Here is a 17,328-nt window from a genome sequence, read left to right as displayed (position 1 = left end):
TCCTGCTGCATCACTTATTCCTCATTCACCGAGCAAACCAATTACTGTAGCAACCTAAGGTGTGGTCTGTCGCATTATCTAAAAATCGCTATCTTATACTATCTAAAAAGCATTACGCCACTGACCAAGAAAAACCTGGTCTATAGCGAAAGGCGCATATGAAGCACAGCTGAAGACGCACTTTTTATTCAGTCATTTGAACATTATTAAGGGAAAGTGTTGCTTTTTTCAGGTTATGTTTTTGATGGTAACCCATTGTCAGTCAATAGTGAAAGTAATTAACTGTGTATTGTCGTTGACTATGACACCACAGTGAAGTTTCACTTTGCCTATGAGTTCGAATAATAGACGAGTGCATATGCGTGTAGGCTATACTCTGTTAGGTTTTAGTAAAGCATAGTTTAGGGGCAATCCACACAGAGACGGTTTTTGGTGTTTTTGGCGTTTTGCATCATTTTGGCCGATCGTCTAAACGAATCCTGTAAACGCACTGCCTGAAGATGCACTTTTTTGAAACCTGGTCCCAGGGTGAAAGAATTTGAAAACGCCGCCCTTGCGTCTTCGTTTGGACGGCGAAGCCGCATACTTTGTGTATTGATGATGTCATCACCACACCTCAGCTGCCCTCGACTTGACACTCATTATAGTATTGCCTAGCAATACTAGTTTTCATACATGACATTACTTACGATTACACTCAGTAGGCTAAACATCACAACTGGTGCTGCGCAGCGCCAATAGCTTATTATGACTTGATGAACAGTGTTTTTCCTATGTGTTTTCTCAATGCATTCTAGCTACTGTCATTGACTGACACGAGAGAACTAGTCAGAAGTTATTAGGGAAGTGCAGTTTAAGCTTAAATGAATTTGTGCGTAGTGCCGGTGTCATTCATTTCTTTTACATGTCTTACAACATAAATAAATGCATTTATAGTCTAGTGAAGCCTACAAGTCGCTTAGAAATCATGTTAAGCCTACAGTTAGATGAGCACTAAATGTGAATGCGCGATTTGATGCAGGCAAAAAGTATCGACTGTTACGTAGTAACGAAGGTAAATGGTATAGCAATATTATAAATGTGGCGACCGAATAGCCTAGAACTTGGGTAGGCCTACTAGCATTTAGTAGCCTATGCACTTGCTGTGATAGCCAACAACTAATGTGAATCGCGGACTTTATAATCAAAGAAAGTAAAGGAGATTATTTGCACCTGCGTTAACCAAATAAAGGACTGGACTGCACCCTTCACAAACCATACAAATGAAGTTTATTAGTTTTACAGGAATTGTGCTCAGGAATGCTTTACTCACGCAACTAATTCAGAGAATGCATAGATTGTATAAAATAGTGAATTCTATATTCTATAAAATAGTAAATCCTGAAGCATCTACACCGCCACGACGACATCTACTTGCCTGGCATATGCACTACAGCGCTTTCTGTCAATTTCACTTCTTCGCGTGGACGCAACTTTTTTTACCGGAGTCGTTAAAGGTGTGAAAGCAGTACGAAAAATGTGGCCTTAGTGAAATACTTGTTCCATATGGTCTCGCGTGGAAGCAGATTCCTTTAAATGCGCTGCTGACTATCAAAATACCGATGCGCTGTTTGAAGTTGCGCTGCTTGCTGTTAAAGGGAATGACAGATGTCATTTTCATTGGTTTAAAGGATGTTACACACAAAACACACCCACCCACACACAGAGCTTTAAACATCTCGCCCCCAACTAGGTTAATGAGGCTTTTGATTTTAGAGTGGAGGAGAAACCGGTGTTTGTGTGCAGTAGATTAAACAGCTCGTAATCAGCATGAAGGTGTTTTTTTCCTAATCCCATCTGAGTTGGCAAAACCCTTCTTTGTCTAAGATGGCACACAATCCTAAATCATCTGAGAGGGCACATAATCCCCGCTGTGGGGCAGTTGATCCGACGGGGGCATAGTATAGGCTTGATGGTAAGATCTTGGCTCCTGCCTGCTTGGGCAGGGGATTGAGGAGTGACTCAGGAGAGTGACGCGCCTTTAAGACCCCTTCACCTCTTGGCACCCTTGCCAGTCAATAGGACTGTTTACATACAGAGTAATATGGACTCTGAGATGTCGGTGAAGCATACATGCATGGCGCACATATGGAAATTACTGTAATGCCATCTGTTTTTTTTGTGAATAGCTTTTTATTTGACACAGCAAGGGACTCTGTGAATGTAACTAATTGTCAATGTAGGTCTCGATGAGAAAAGAAGGCAGTTATCTTGAATTTGTGTGTCTGTTGTGTGGTCAGGTGCACTGCATGGATGACGTCTGCGGACTGCTGCCGTTCCTCAACCCTGAGATCCCCGACCAGTTCTACCGGCTGTGGCTCTCGCTCTTCCTGCATGCCGGGTGAGTGGTCGCCTGTCTCCATGGAGACTCATGTCAGTCAGAGGGCTAGGAATGGTGCTCGGAGATCAATGGCATCTGTTAGTCTCGTCACAGACAGGCACACACACTCTGGTGTAGAAACAGAGAGGGTGCTGGTTCAGTGTAGCCTTGTCATGCAGACACACTGTCTGCATGACAATGTCTGGGGGGGTGTGTTATTGAGGAACATGTTATCTGGTAATACTCACGTTTTGAAGGGTAGCTTCTTAAGTTCTCAAGTGGATTAATTTGTTATTATTGATGAAAAGGATTTATAACAAAAAATATGCAATTATCAGTTCTCTTGATTGTTGCACAATAAGTCTGTGTACTGTCCAAATGACCTCATGCAGCTAGAGATTGCCATAATTGTTGGAGACAGATAATCAAAAATATCAACCCTTATTTTTGCCAGGGTGAAACATTGCTTTCACTCTCATTTAGGTAAGCAAATGCGAATGATCACCGTCAGAAGTTGCATGTGTAGCACCTCTGCTATACCCATGTCCACTAGATGGAACACAACAGTTTTCTTTAGCCAGGATGACGCTCACGCTGCAGTGGTGTTCGTTTTGACATATTTGTTAATTTAAGCAGTGCATAATGCTCTTTGGCGAGGTGCTGTATTAAGGCCCATCTGACAGTAATGCGGTACGGAGATTTGCTTATGGACATGTGCCTCAGGGGAGTAATCACAGCAAAGTGCCTTCTCTCACACCAGAGCTCAGCAGTTTGACTCACTTAAGCTGTGAGGCACGTGCCGAAAACACACACACTAACAAGAGATCACACACATTAGTGTTTATGTCATTAGACAAGACAATGACAAATTATGTTTGTTATAGTTATATATATATAGTTGTATAGTTGAGCAGACGAGACAAAAACTAAATATATTCGTCAAAGATATTATTATAGTTGATAAGACAAAACGAGGACAAAATATATTTATCAAAGTTATAATAGTCAAGAAGAAGAGACAAAGACAAAATATGTTTGTCAAAGTTATTATTATAGTCGAGAAGTAGAGACGAAGACAAAATATGTTCATCAATATTATCATTTAGTTGAGAAGATGAGACAAAGACTAAATATGTTCATCAAAGTTATTACCATAGTTGAGAAGACAAGATGGAGACGAAATATATTTATCATAGTTATTATCGTAGTCGAGAAGAAGAGACGAAAACGAAATATGTTCGTCAAAGTTATTATAGTCAAGAAGAGAAGACAAAGACTAAATAATTATGTGTATCAGTGTTATTATCATAGTTGAGAAATTTGATGATTATTTTCTTCATTTATCGATTAGTTGTTTAAAGGATAAAATGTAAAAAAATGTGGATCTGCGTTTACCAAAGCCAAAGATTATGTCCTCAAATGCCTTGTTTTGTCCACATGACAAAGGTTTTTAGTTTACTGTCATAGAGGAATTAGTAAAGCAGAAAATATTCTGCTAATAATATGGTGTAAGAAGCTGCTATTAATCGATGACAGTTAATCAATTAATCATGAAATGTTTGCAGCCCCTCTTTGTCTATGTGCGTGCACACACACACACACACACACACACACACACACACACACACACACACACACACACACACACATCCATTTTAATGCTTTTGATTTGGATCTTAACACAGGGGAAGAATTTACAGATCCAAACATTGATAGAACATTGTTGTATTTTAGACAGGTCTGATCAAACACAGAATGCATTGTGCTATTTTAATTCTTTCTGCACTGGTTATTATGGGTAAACATGGCATCGTCGTCTCCAGATACACTACATATGCAAGTGGAAAAGTATTTTGCTAGTCTTTTTGCAATTGGCTTGCGTCCACACAGTTTGTGCACATGCCCAAGACACAAGATTGAACACAAGATCGATAAGATTGCATTGAAACCCCAGGTTTGTGATATTGTCAGCAAGTGGCTGACATTTCAACAGCTTGGAGGTAAAACAAGTCATATTCTCACTGTTTGCATCTATGATGGGAATATATGGGGTATTTGGAATACACACACACACACACACACACACACACACACACACACACACACACACACACACACACACACACACACACACACACACACACACACACATACACACACACACACGTCTGCATTCCCAGTAGATGTTCTAATGTCGCTCGTGTTTGTCTCACTGTCTGCATGCAGGATACTGCACTGTCTGGTGTCAGTGTGCTTCCAGATGACCATCCTGAGGGACCTGGAGAAGCTGGCGGGTTGGCTGCGCATATCAATCATTTACATCGTCAGCGGCATCACAGGCAACCTGGCCAGCGCCATCTTCCTTCCCTACAGAGCTGAGGTCCGCCCACATGACTCCTAGACAGACCATAGACATAGATAGGTTGACCATAGACATAGATGGGTTGAGTACTCTGTCAGGGTAGCAGCTGGATTTTGGATAAAGGGTTCATCACATAAACTAGAGGTTTAATCTCACAAAATGTGTTGACATGACAGACAGTTGCATTTGAGCGCACAAGTTATTTGTGTTGCCATTTCCTAAGGTGTGTGTGTGTGTGTGTGTGTGTGTGTGTGTGTGTGAGAGAGAGAGAGAGAGAGAGAGAGAGAGAGAGAGAGAGAGAGAGGCCGTAATGGAGTGCGCTTGGGTACGACTACTGTTTTTTGTACTGTTTTTTACAATGTGTGCGTGTGTCTGTTTGTGTGTGTGTTAGGTGGGGCCGGCGGGCTCTCAGTTCGGCATCCTGGCCTGCCTGTTCGTGGAGCTCTTCCAGAGCTGGCAGATCCTGGAGCAGCCGTGGCGCGCCTTCACCAAGCTCCTGTGCGTGGTGCTCTTCCTCTTCGCCTTCGGCCTGTTGCCGTGGATCGACAACTTCGCCCACCTGGCCGGCTTCGTCTCGGGCTTCTTCCTCTCCTTCGCCTTCCTCCCGTACATCAGTTTCGGCCGCATGGACATGTACCGCAAGCGCTGCCAGATCATTGTCTTCCTGGTGGTGTTCGTGGGCCTGTTCGCCGGCCTTGCGGTGCTCTTCTACATCCACCCTATCAAGTGCGAGTGGTGCGAGCTGCTCACCTGCATTCCCTTCACGGACAAGTTCTGTGAGAAGTATGACCTCAACGCGCACATCCACTGAAAGAGGCGTGTGTGTCGGGAGACAGCCACCGGGCTGGGGGATTGGGCTCATGGGGATAACGTGCCCCATAGGACGGGACCGTCTAGCTGGAGAGCGAGATACCACCACCCTTCTCCTCCTGTCCTCCTCCCCCCTGCTGCCATCACCACTGATGGGCTGTGCCTGCTCCTGCCTCTCCTCTGTAAACTCTTGACTCTATATGCTTGTGTGTCTTTTTTTATCAGCCATGTCTTGAATGCCACTCTCACTGTTGTGAGGACTTTTATTTTGTTCTATTTTATTTTATAAAAGAAAAAAAATAGAATCCCCAAATAACGTCACTCTTTTTTCTCAGTAACTGAGGGGGGTGTCTCTTTGTCAATCATCTGTGAAACAGAAAAGAAAATCATAAACCCTGACCTTATGTTCACAATCAATGTAATGCCTGTAGGATTGAAGGATTGAAAAAAAAAATGTATGTGAGAACTATCTCTTTTATGTTGTGCTAAGGTTGAATGGTTTTCAGAATCATTTATCAAATCTAACTCGCTCACTTGTTCAGGCAACCTCAGAATCCAGGGATAAAACACACCTTACAGTTAAAAAAACCTTTGGTGCCTTGTTGATAAATGTACCTACTACTGCCAGATTTTCGTTACATTTTGAGCACTCAAATGGTATCCTTTTATTTGTTTTATTGCTTCTGAAGAAGTGATGATGGATTGCATCGGGGTAGTGTTTTAACTACCCACTTACTCACTTGTAACAAAATACAGCTGAATGCAAAACAACATTGACTCTGTTTATCTGTTTTTACCTGGTCTGTAATGAAATATAGGCTATTCAGTAGCATCAACAGTAGCCCAATGTGGATTTAAATGATGTCAGAATCACAAGAAATGGTCTTACATCTTTATTAAATACATTAACAAAGCAAATAGAAAGACAAACAAGAGGAGATACGGTAAACATACATTAGATTGTTAAATATTGTGCACTGGGGTTCTGTGTATGAAGATGGATGACTTATTTGAATATGATTCCTGTGAAATCAAGACATATTTTTTACAAAAATAAAATAATTTGGACATAAAGTTAGTATTTACTAACTTAAAATAAACACTTTAAATGCAATCAAACATGTGTCTTAGGATATGGATAGGCTATGGTTTAAAGTGCTCTTGAGTGGCTAGACAACCAAACAGTGAAGAATATTTCATTATGTACAATTGTATACATGTGTATACATACAGGTGCATAATTCAGCATTGAACAACCAACTCCTTCTCTCCAACTCTACAACCATTCATTATCTTCATTCATTTATATTGATCACGCATGTCACAGTTTAGTCAATAGATATGCGGGCCTTGTGTAGCCTACTGCCAGTCCTGTGCTTTGCCGTGTGTGCAATGGGGATGCGTGTGCAGCCCTCACCACGTGAAGCAAAGAGGGCTACCGGCAGCGTTCTGGGCTATCGCACTGCGTAGGAGAGTAGGAGGCGTCCTATCGTTCATGACTGATTGAGTCCGTGATGCTGATGATGTTTGCCGCGGTCAGAGTGAGTCTCTACGGTCTGCCCAGGGGGCCCCTGGCTGAGCTGAGCTGAACGAGCGCTGGCCATCCAGCAGGGGGCGCCCTCCGGTCCTGTCCAGCCCATGCGTGGCTCTCAGCAGCCGCTGTTTCGCCGCGCGTAGGCCAGGCCTCTCAGCTGGTACTCCATCTCGCGGAAGGAGAGGGTCCCAACAGCGATGGCCGACGTGCCCTTGTCCTTGAAGCCGGCCTTGAGGTAGAAGGGCACCAGGAACTCCTCGCAGATGAGCAGTGCCCGGTGCAGGCCAGGCAGACAGCGGAGGTACTGCAGGTAGCGCCACAGCAGCACGGAGCCCTTGCCCTGCTGCCGGCAGTGGCGGTGCACGGACAGCACGTGGATGTGGACGGTCGGACTATCGGGGACATGAGTGGTCATGGCCTCCTGGGTCACAGAAAAAGAGAAGACTTGATGAAGAGGGCTAGACATATATAGTTAACATTCTCTAAAGGATAGAAGTCCTTTTTGCAACAAGGATAAATGTATACACAATATGGTGAATGAGAACAGTGAGTGATCTCAGGGGGCTATATAGTAGGCCTAGTATTTTGAGTTTAACTGCTCATTGATTCATAGTGGTAAAGGCAAGGCAAGTGCATGTGTTTATGTCAAATGGAGGCAGACAATTATGTATGGCATCTATTGTCTGATTTACATTGAGGTTAGGCATATTTATTTCTTCACTTTTTTCACTTGCACCAGACTTTTTTCACTTGCACCATCTTTATCAATCAAATAAACAATCATGGCTAGAATAGATAACTATCCCTTGTAGTTAGAAGTCAGAACTGCCACACAGAAAACCCTCTGATTGGAATTGCGCTGTGTGATTAATAGTCTTTGCTCTACACGATCCTTTATTTTGGATGATGTGAGTAATCTCTCAGTTGTCAGATGGTGGCCTACGAGTGTGTGACTGTGAGACTGTTGTAGTGTGATGGTGCTCTCAGATCCCATCTGTGCAAATGTCTTGAACTACTGCAGATAACTCATGTATTAGCTTCACAGCCATTTGCTTTTGGTTGATATGAGTGATAATAACTGTGACCTGTGTCATATGAGACTGTTCTCACCTGAGCGAGCTTCTCCTTGCCCCAGCCTGAACCGATGATGAAGGCCACGAGCTGTCCCTCCTCGAACCAGCCGAGCGAGAGCTCCGGACACTGGCTAAGGAATACGAGCACCTCGTCCAGAGTGAGTGGACACTCGCCGGACACAGACACAAACGCTGTTGTGATGGGACACAAACAGGAAGCTTAGTTAGTTTAGCTGAGTTACAATTCAAATGCCGGATTACGGGCATGTTTACTGAGTTTGGCAGACCCCCATCCTGATAATCCTGATTAGTTTGATAGTAAACCGACACCATTCCACAATCACCTACATTTGTAGCCTAATTCAGATTGAAAATGGCTAAAAGAAATACTTTACTTAAATGTCATCTGACTGTCCTAAGTGTGCTGGAAACACACCATAGTTGATGTCATAGCCTACATAGGCTATCATTTATAATTATATTTAATCATTATCTTATTTAGCCTACTGTAATTCGTATTTAATGGTAATCATCAGTAATTGGCTATTTGTCACATAAAGAATGTGAGATCATGCCATAACATCCTCTGCACTATAAAGGAAATCTACAATATCAATTGCATGTTTCTATGTTTTGGTTATGGTTATAGGATTTGGCAGACGCCTTTGTCCAAAGCGACACATACATACAAAAAACAACATAATATTTCAAATTTAACAGGGAACAGATTAGAATGTTGGTCAAACTATATTAAGGAGAAAAGCAATAACAATAATGTCCATTCAATCAATAATATAAAAACAATGACATAGAGTTTTCTAACAACTTGAAACAAAGTGTAAAATTAGTTATTGTAGTTCCAAGACCAGCTTGTTATACAATTATCCAAATATCCAGTTTCAACTACTGACACAGTCTTCCTATCATAGACAGAAACATTCTTCTTTTTTTGCGTACCTTCTCTCTCAATCTCAAACACACTGATGGCATCTTGAGGGGTCAGGTTGCGGAACTCGCTGGCAGGTAGTGTGTGCCGTCGCTGCCGTCTGGGGCTGGACACACCGATGGGCGTCTTCAGGAAGAACGGCTTGAGGAAGGGTGAGCTACAGACTTTCGGAGCCATGACCAGGAACGTGCAAAAGAGCTGAACCAAAGGCTGCTTCACCTACCAACGTACCCCTCCTGCTTCCTCTGTTGGGACCCTTACTCTTACTCAACAGACTGGTCCTGTCTTAATCCCTGGACGATGCCTCCTGCCTTCACAGCTTCTTTCTTCTACAGTCTATAAGAACATGCGCAAGCCAACACTTTGCTCCTCTGAACCAACCAAACCAGATGACTGACTCACCTCTTTTTGGTTGGATTTTTCACCCTGTCACCTCTCTCTCTGTTTCTCTGTCTATCTCTCTGTCTCTCTGTCTTTCTCACTCTGTCTTTTCCTTCCCTCTCCTCCTTGTGCTTTTATCTCCGGTCTCTCTCAGTATGCAGCTCAGACACAGTGGCCTTTATTGGCCCTCCTGTAGATCTCTTAATGGGGCCCAGCCCAGTAGGGATGACCGCAGCGTGCACGTGGCATCTCACGCGAGCCAAATCTCCTGGGGTGGCAAGTAACCACTACGCCCCTCTAATACCACATTACATCAAATACAGTGTGCCGAGAGTGCTTACCCTGACAAGGCTTCTAAGCTGAAGGCTACACCACCGGCCAAATGTTCTCTAATTAATGACTTTAAAAATAATTTGATTTTATTGCCTCAGAATCACTTGATTCCTGTAAGGTATTCAGTGACCACAAAAATCGTTTCATGATTCAGTTTCCCCATTTCAACACTTGGGTGAAATCCGCCATGTATGTTTTTGTAGTGTGTAGATTGTGTGCACATGTGTTTTGTGTGTGTGTGTGTGTGTGTGTGTGTGAGAGAGAGAGAGAGAGAGAGAGAGAGAGAGAGAAAGAAAAAAAGAGAAAGAGAGAGGTAGTAAGAGAGAGTGAGAGAGATTAGTGGATTTCTCTCTGGCTGATTTTTATAGCACAAACCGCCCTGGTCCAAGTTCTGATTAAATGAGGATGCTGGCACTTTCCCACAGTCTTTGTCTTGATTAGGCTTTTATTTATCTCTCTGGCCTGGAAAAGGTCACATTGCATTGCTTTGTTAAGGAGTTCTCCTCCTTAGGAATAAAATGAAATGAAAAAAAAAAATTGGTAGAAACTTTTATTGATTTAATCACTCACCGACATTTCTATGATTTATACCTATTCATATATATTTACATTAACACAATCATTACCCCCTACTTGTATCTGTTTCGAACTGTTGTCAACTTGTTCATTGTCTGTATATTTCAGGTCAAATGGAAATGACTTCCACGCCATTGGATAGCACATTAACTGGCTCTACATGTGATCCTCCACACACACTTTCACTGCTCTAAGGACATCTGTTTGGCCCTCCCACCATACTCACCACAGTCACAGCAGAGAGATCACAAATGATGGCATGGGGTTAATTAAGGGGCAGGAGCTAAACATTCTCAGGTTTGTGTGGTGCCACCATGACGTGGGCGAAGACGAGAGTGCCTTCTGCTGGTGTCCGGTGCTCGCGTCATCAGAAGCGGCAGGCAATCAAGTCACCGATGAGTGAGAGAGGGGGGGTCCAGCTTTCGGCACATTGCGGCGTGAGTGTCAGAGTAGCAGCATCTATCTCATCATCTCCCATCTTGTTTAAGGGGATGACTTGACCCATCTTCTGCAGCACAACACCTGCTCCTCTAATCCCTCCAGCTGGCTTTTCTCCTCTGTTCCCTCAGCCTTGCTCCTCTCCCTCCAGGTAGCCTATCTGCCAGAGGCAAGCAAGAAGCTAAGTCTCTCCGGTGCAGTCAATCCGTTCAGGGCTACTTATTAGAACTAAGCACAGAGGAGGCTGGAAAACATGTTTTGATATGGAGGCTGACTGACACAAGGCTTATTCCTGCACTGGAATCATGCACAAGCAGAAATAGGAATTTACCTGATGAAGGTCTAAGACCGAAATGTTGTAGGCTAATTTCTAATAAATATTTGCTTGAGGAATGGTCAGTGTGCCGGATTCTTTCTAAGCTGATCTGTGACCTTTGGTCATATCTAATGCACCTGCCCTACAAAAGAGGTGTGCAAAAAGCCTTCCTACGTTGCTCTGATAAAAATAGTAAATTACTCTATTAGGGGTTTGAACGGCGTGTCATCAGATTTGGACGTTGCCATATTGGAGATACTCGCCTCATTAGAAAGAATTAGGCACTGAAGTAAATCCCTAACATCGTCAAGGAAAATGGTTAATTATTGGTTGTACCAATAATTTTAGGTTGTTTTTTAGAAAAACATCTGCTGTAGGTATCGACTTCCAAAAGTTATTAAAAAAACATGGAGAAAGGAGAATAATGCCAGAAGTTATCAGAGGAAGGGGGGCGCTTGTGGTTGAACTTGGTACTTCGTCTCCCTCACCCAACTCATATGGATCTGCGCTGCCAATAAACTGTAATTTCTCGAAACATCGCACATTTTTTTGTGGTCCAAGTCCTGCCCTATATGCCTTTGTATCTTAGACGCATTTTGATGAGCTTTTCTGTTGTTTAGACACGGCTACAATCACGTAAGATGCAAACTGCATAATACTCTGTACTTAATTCACCGAGTATCGCCAATATGGCCGCGCGTGCTGGGTTACCATGGTTACCGGCCAGAACGTGACGTCCGTGCAAACCCCTAATAGAGCATCACAGTCCCGCCCCTCATCCGAGAGAGCTTAGTTTCCGGAAGTAAATTTCCCATTCATTTCTCCCATTGACGTTTTGGAAAAATCCGTATCTAAAGAGTTTTAGAGCATGTCTTAGGCTAATCAGCTACGGAGTAACTCATAATCATACAACATATCATTTCGAGTGAAAAAACAAAGAGAAAGTCCAAAAAAAGTCAAAGGTACAAGACTGTGTACATATTTTCATTTCCTAGCGAAGGAACTACTCATCCCATAAACCACCGCGCCTCACTGAATAATATATAGAGTGTCCCAGTGACGCCACTTCCATTTGCCTCCATGGGACCTATATTTCAAAAAATTTTGAACGCCAGTCTATGGCGAAAAAGAAATTATTTTCTGGTCCCGGTTGACTTGTGCCTTGAAATACCCAAATGATGTTTGTCAATTTTGAAGAGAATTTTTAATGTAAAGACATTTGCAGTTTGTTTCGTAACTATTGAATTACAACATTGTGAAAGATCGTAATTCCCACGACTACAAACCCATCAGTCGCGCTAGTGATGTTAGCTCATTCACAGCCACACTAGATTGTACAAGCATACCAGCAACAGGTCTTAATTGGGCTTTCCTTGCCGATGAAAATACCATGAGATATTCACACACATCATATGTAAAATTCGTGGCACAATTCAAACTGGACCAAAAAATAATTGTTATCTCTCCATTAACTCCCGTTCATATTTTTTTGAAAGATAGGTCCCTTGTAGCGGAAGTAAAACGGAAGTCACTGGGACACTCTATAGCACATGCACGAACCAGGGTGAAATCATTTCCAACCGGCAACAGCTCGCGAACCCTTTCCTCCAAACAGTGATTTTTATATAGTGAATGTGCAGTTAATAGCAGTTATTTCAGGAGTAATCGTGCAAATAATCGTGTTTTGGTATTGAATGTTATATTTGCCATCGTGTATTTTATACCGTGTGTGTGAAAGCGGTTAACGTTAGCAACATTGTGCAGTGCTTCGTATCTGACTGCCATCCTGATGCATGGACCGGTGCATGGTCTGCTCTTGGACCACCATATTCAGTTTGCTGTGAATTATTACGCAAAATGTTCATTAAATGTACGAAAAAGTATTTCTAGGTTAATTAATGATTGATGATATGACTCGTACAGTATGAAGGCTACAGTAGCCTAGCTAATGTTAACTAGCATTACCAACCTCCCTGCAAAACTCACCACACAACTTTGTAGGTCTTGTCCCTCATGCTGGCCCTTACAAAACCCACAAGCTAACCCTCGGACACACAACAGTCAATAATGTGACCCGATTTAAAGTGGTTTTCACCCCTTTGGACACTCTTGATTTCGTCCTTGAAACAGTGAAATATCAGAGCCCGTCTACGGAGAGCTTGCCCACTCTCTATTAATCCCATACAAACCGAATTTGGCTGCAGTTCACCAGAGTTCACCTAGATGGCGATCGCGGGCGAGTCCAAAATACATGGGGTCCTATGGAGCTACATGGCTACATTTATTGTTTTCACCTATTTAACAACTGAAACCCTCAGATTTTATTTTATTTTTTTCGCAAAAATGGATATGGATTATCAATCAAAAGTGAAATAATCCGGGAGTCATGTCCTTCGTTTTTTCTTACAGGTTGGGTCGTTGTTGCCCATAACACGCTAGCATTGATGCTATGCTATGCTATGATCATGCTAATGAATGACGTCATTGACACGTTTGAAAGGCTTTTTAGAACAATTAAGTGTCTTTAAAAAATATAATTCAAAACCAAGTGTATTGTCTTTGCCTCCCCTTTCGAATACAATATTCAAATTAAAAAATTATATCCCGAGAAAAGTGGATTTTGAGGGGTACAGCTCCATAGACCTCCATTCATTCTGGACTCGCCCGCGAGCGCCCCTAGATGCAGTACCACACCGGAAGAGTTCCGAGAGTGAAGGTTCTCCCCTTATTAGACATTCTCTGGAAATATTCACGGCGGCATGGACGGTTTGCTAACCATTTTACTGCAGTGTCTAGCTGCTAGCCGGTGGTAGCATCCAGCTTGCATGTGCTATCAGCTAGCTAGCTAGTTCAAAAGTTGAAGTACTTATTGAGATACAGGGCTTTTTATGCCTCGACTAAGTTGATGTTTCCTATAAACAACAATTCATGTTCATAGAAACAACAAGGTCACTAAAACATTATATTAATGTTAGCAGCATTATAATGACATTCTAATGTCTGAAAGGCTAATGATTAGCCTATCGGCTACCTGAAAAGTTAAGTGTTTAAACTAGCATTTACAGTGTTCTATTTGATGGTGTATTGGCCCTGACTAATTTTGTGTGATATATAAACCACAATCCTTGTTGATACAAGTACCAATGTTCGTCTAGAAAGTTTTTATTCACATTTTCGCCATCTTTGTCAATAATTTTCGCTGATAAAGTTTCAAACTATGATCATAACGGCCTTTCCACCAATCAGAGGCATCACTGTGGGATTGTGGGATTGTTCAGGATTGTTGGTAATGAAGTAGCCTGGCTAGCGCCACCACTTCTCAATGAGACGTGGTCTGGGAACCAAACGTTCATTTTCTCGTATTTGAAAAAAATGCCCAGATCCGTTTATTGGGTGCCACGGATGTCTATCAAATGCGTCTGTGCATAGCTCATCATCGTCTTGCTTTCCCCCCTGTTCTGTGATTGGTTCCCTATCTCAGGCAAAAATTTGCTCCATGGTCTCCAGGCTGCCTTAGCAGCGTGAATCAAATCGTGCGCAAGGCAGCATGGGAACACCCAGGCTAGTAATGAAGTACTTATCCAAGACATCGCGATTAAAAGACATTTATTTCAAAACAAGGTTAGTGCCCCTTGAATTTTCGCCCTCTATATGACCATATACAATCACTTAGTACAGCCGTAGCTGTTTTTGAGTCTACCATGTGCAGTTAAGTTTTTATGGCTTATACCCGAATTGTCAATGGAGAAATTGCATTGAATTCTTACTTCCGGAAACTCCTGTGGGCGGGACTCTGATGCTCTATTGCAGGGCTCTTCAATTGGAGGTCATTTCTACTGGCCCTTTAAAAAAAAATGTAGGCCTAATCTCTGCGCATGAGCTGCTCTCCATTCTTGCATCTCTCGCTTGCTTTAGTCCTGCAGCCACTGCACCTCAGCCCATTGAACAAGTTAGGCCACAATACAATTTCATTACATTAGTAGCCTACATAAGCTGAACGTAAGTGCCATAGTTTAGTTTCAACCTAAATTGCCACGTTGGAGTTTATGTACTAGCCTACTAATATTTAACAGGTTGCACCACACAAATTCTGTCAACAATATCGCAAAAAAACACGGGCACAATTTCCGCAAAACTTGGTGGAAAGGTGGAACAGATCCGACTCAAAGTATTTCTATATAGTAGCCTGGCTATTGCCGATGTCCTTCATTTCTTCGCGTCTTACAACATAAACAAATGCAATTATAGTCTAGTGAAGTCAGAAATTAGCCCGTCTAAAGGCCTCTTGGAAATAATGTGGCATAACATTAAATGCGCACTCAATTGCGATTCGTAGCTAAAAGTATCACTGATAGCGAAGGTAAATTGCATATTTGTAAATGTGACGACGGCAAAACGTTTTGTGGTTAAAGTGAATCGAGACTATATAATAACCAAAGAAAGTAAAGGAGATGATTTGCACCTCCGTTCACCAAATAAAGGCCGTGGTTGTGTTTCTACAATATGTTGGCACAAAACGTAATTTCTGTCAGAAACCAAGTAGGCTAAACGTTTTCATTGTCATCGTGAACTATGACGATGCCCATGTTCAGTAGGCTATGTTTTTCATTTATTCAAGCAGTGACATAGGTTTAATGCATGGGGTTACGTGAGGTGCGTCAGAAAAAAGATGGGCCTGTCCCTCTCAAAACATGTTAAAATAGTGTGATTAGCAACCAGAAAATAAAAAATTCCCGGAGGAGACACCCCCGGACCCCCGTGTTATTATGATTAGGCTATTCTGACTGGCCTGCACTGCTAAAAAAAACTCTAGAGGTCACGGTCATCTAATTTAAATGGTGGGAACGTCAAATGTAACAAGTAGGCCTATAAGTCAGAAGAGCTACATATGCGACTGATTACACATTTAATTCACCTGAACAGTGTTTGAATCCTGTTTGTAGGCTACTCACTGGAAATCTTGGACCTAACAGTTACTGTGCAAAGCACAGATTCCATTACTGTTATCTGTTATCACAGATTTAATTCCATATTAGCCACCAACAACTGGGTAATGATGTTATGCATGTACAAAATAACATATTTGAACACCCATATTGCTGCTGTTGTACTTCAATGTATATACAGCTGTTAATGTGATTAGCCTACTCATATTTCAAGCCTCATTTCTCCGGCCCCTCAGTTGTGATGCTTTTCATGAACTGGCCCCCATTACAAACTAATTGAATAGCCCTGCTCTATTGTGTGCAGTTTGAACGCTAAATGAATGTATACCTGAAATACTTACTTATTTAAGTTCATCAATATATTGTCATATTTCATACATCTGATTCCTTACTAGGTCAACTTCTCACATCACATCAAGGTAGATCTGTTGTGATAATCTATTTACGGTCTATCTATTTGTAGCTTCTTACGCATGGTCCTCCACACACTATGTTAAGTATATCATTACTTAATCAATGTATCTCTAATTACTCAGTCATCATTAGATGTTTGAGATGACCCCTATCTGATGCCCAGCTTACCAACTGACCTGTCTGGCAGATACAAAAGTGGTGCCAGTGCCAGCTCAGGATCCAACTGGCTTAGAGGCCGACAGCTGGGCAGCCACTCTTTTATGTGTGTGCGGGGTCGTGACACTGAAGTGGAAACACCTTAACAGGCTGTCCAGCTGATCTGATCTGACCGTCTGAGAGCGATGTGGCCAAGCGCAGCAAAAAAGAATCCTTAGCTTAAAGATTGCTTAAAATGATAAAGTACATCAAAATATTTTAAATACATAAGAAAACTAAGAATACAGAGAGCATCTGATGAACAGGAATTTTAAAAATGTATTTTCTTCCTCCACATTTCATCACAGTGTCTCTGTGTATCTGTACAACCAGACGGCAAGGGGGCAGGTAGTGAGTAAGAGGGAAACAAGTGTGACCTCTTCCACCAATTTAGCAGGATATCATGTATATTAGCAACAACAAACCCTCTGTGAATCCATCTTGACATTCCTCACCACTATCATTTAAAAATTTGGCTTGTGAAAAAGATGTGAGCAGCCACCTTTTGCTAGTTTGGAGTGGGGTGAAAAATATAGATGGAGACAAAATGCATGCAACTGAAATGTAGGCTTGTTCTTTCTAATGAGATTGCAATAGATTACAATGAGTACTGTGCCATGAGTTTTGAATATTTTAATATTTATA

General features: G+C 42.2%; 2 protein-coding genes across 6 annotated transcripts in view; one reads left to right on the top strand and one right to left on the bottom strand.

Moving 5' to 3' along the window:
- The window catches only part of rhbdf1a (rhomboid 5 homolog 1a (Drosophila)), a 41,898-nt gene extending 35,596 nt beyond the window's left edge, over window positions 1–6,302 (top strand). For all 4 annotated transcript variants that reach the window (XM_048246432.1, XM_048246431.1, XM_048246429.1 and 1 more), the window contains 3 exons: window positions 2,280–2,380; window positions 4,586–4,739; window positions 5,113–6,302. In XM_048246432.1, the coding sequence (XP_048102389.1) occupies window positions 2,280–2,380; window positions 4,586–4,739; window positions 5,113–5,532 (675 nt within the window). In that variant the 3' untranslated portion in view covers window positions 5,533–6,302. The remainder of the gene's footprint in view (window positions 1–2,279; window positions 2,381–4,585; window positions 4,740–5,112) is intronic.
- An 878-nt stretch (window positions 6,303–7,180) lies between these two features.
- On the bottom strand, window positions 7,181–10,374 carry aanat2 (arylalkylamine N-acetyltransferase 2). 2 transcript variants are annotated; one of them, XM_048246474.1, is made up of 4 exons: window positions 10,365–10,374; window positions 9,096–9,248; window positions 8,176–8,330; window positions 7,181–7,486 (listed from the first exon to the last, which is right to left on the bottom strand). In XM_048246474.1, the coding sequence occupies exons 1-4, from the start codon at window positions 10,372–10,374 to the stop codon at window positions 7,181–7,183; spliced, it is 624 nt and encodes a 207-aa protein (XP_048102431.1). The 2 variants fall into 2 exon arrangements, with proteins under 2 accessions (XP_048102431.1, XP_048102430.1); XM_048246473.1 differs by lacking the exon at window positions 10,365–10,374 and having other exon boundaries at window positions 9,096–9,621.
- Window positions 10,375–17,328: the final 6,954 nt, after the last annotated feature.

The sequence above is a fragment of the Alosa alosa genome, chromosome 6, assembly GCF_017589495.1.
Source record: "Alosa alosa isolate M-15738 ecotype Scorff River chromosome 6, AALO_Geno_1.1, whole genome shotgun sequence".
In the NCBI taxonomy this organism is placed as follows: Eukaryota; Metazoa; Chordata; class Actinopteri; order Clupeiformes; family Clupeidae; genus Alosa; species Alosa alosa.
This window is presented reverse-complemented; position numbering and strand designations above follow the sequence as displayed.

Bases quoted from the DNA above. Each gene is read 5' to 3' on its own strand.
- aanat2 (XM_048246473.1), bottom strand. From the start codon at position 9,261: ATGGCTCCGAAAGTCTGTAGCTCACCCTTCCTCAAGCCGTTCTTCCTG. The intron at 8,331-9,095 runs GTACGCAAAAAA...CCATCACAACAG, and splicing joins GTTTGAGATTGAGAGAGAAG to CGTTTGTGTCTGTGTCCGGC. The intron at 7,487-8,175 runs GTGAGAACAGTC...TCTGTGACCCAG, and splicing joins GCAAGGAGAAGCTCGCTCAG to GAGGCCATGACCACTCATGT.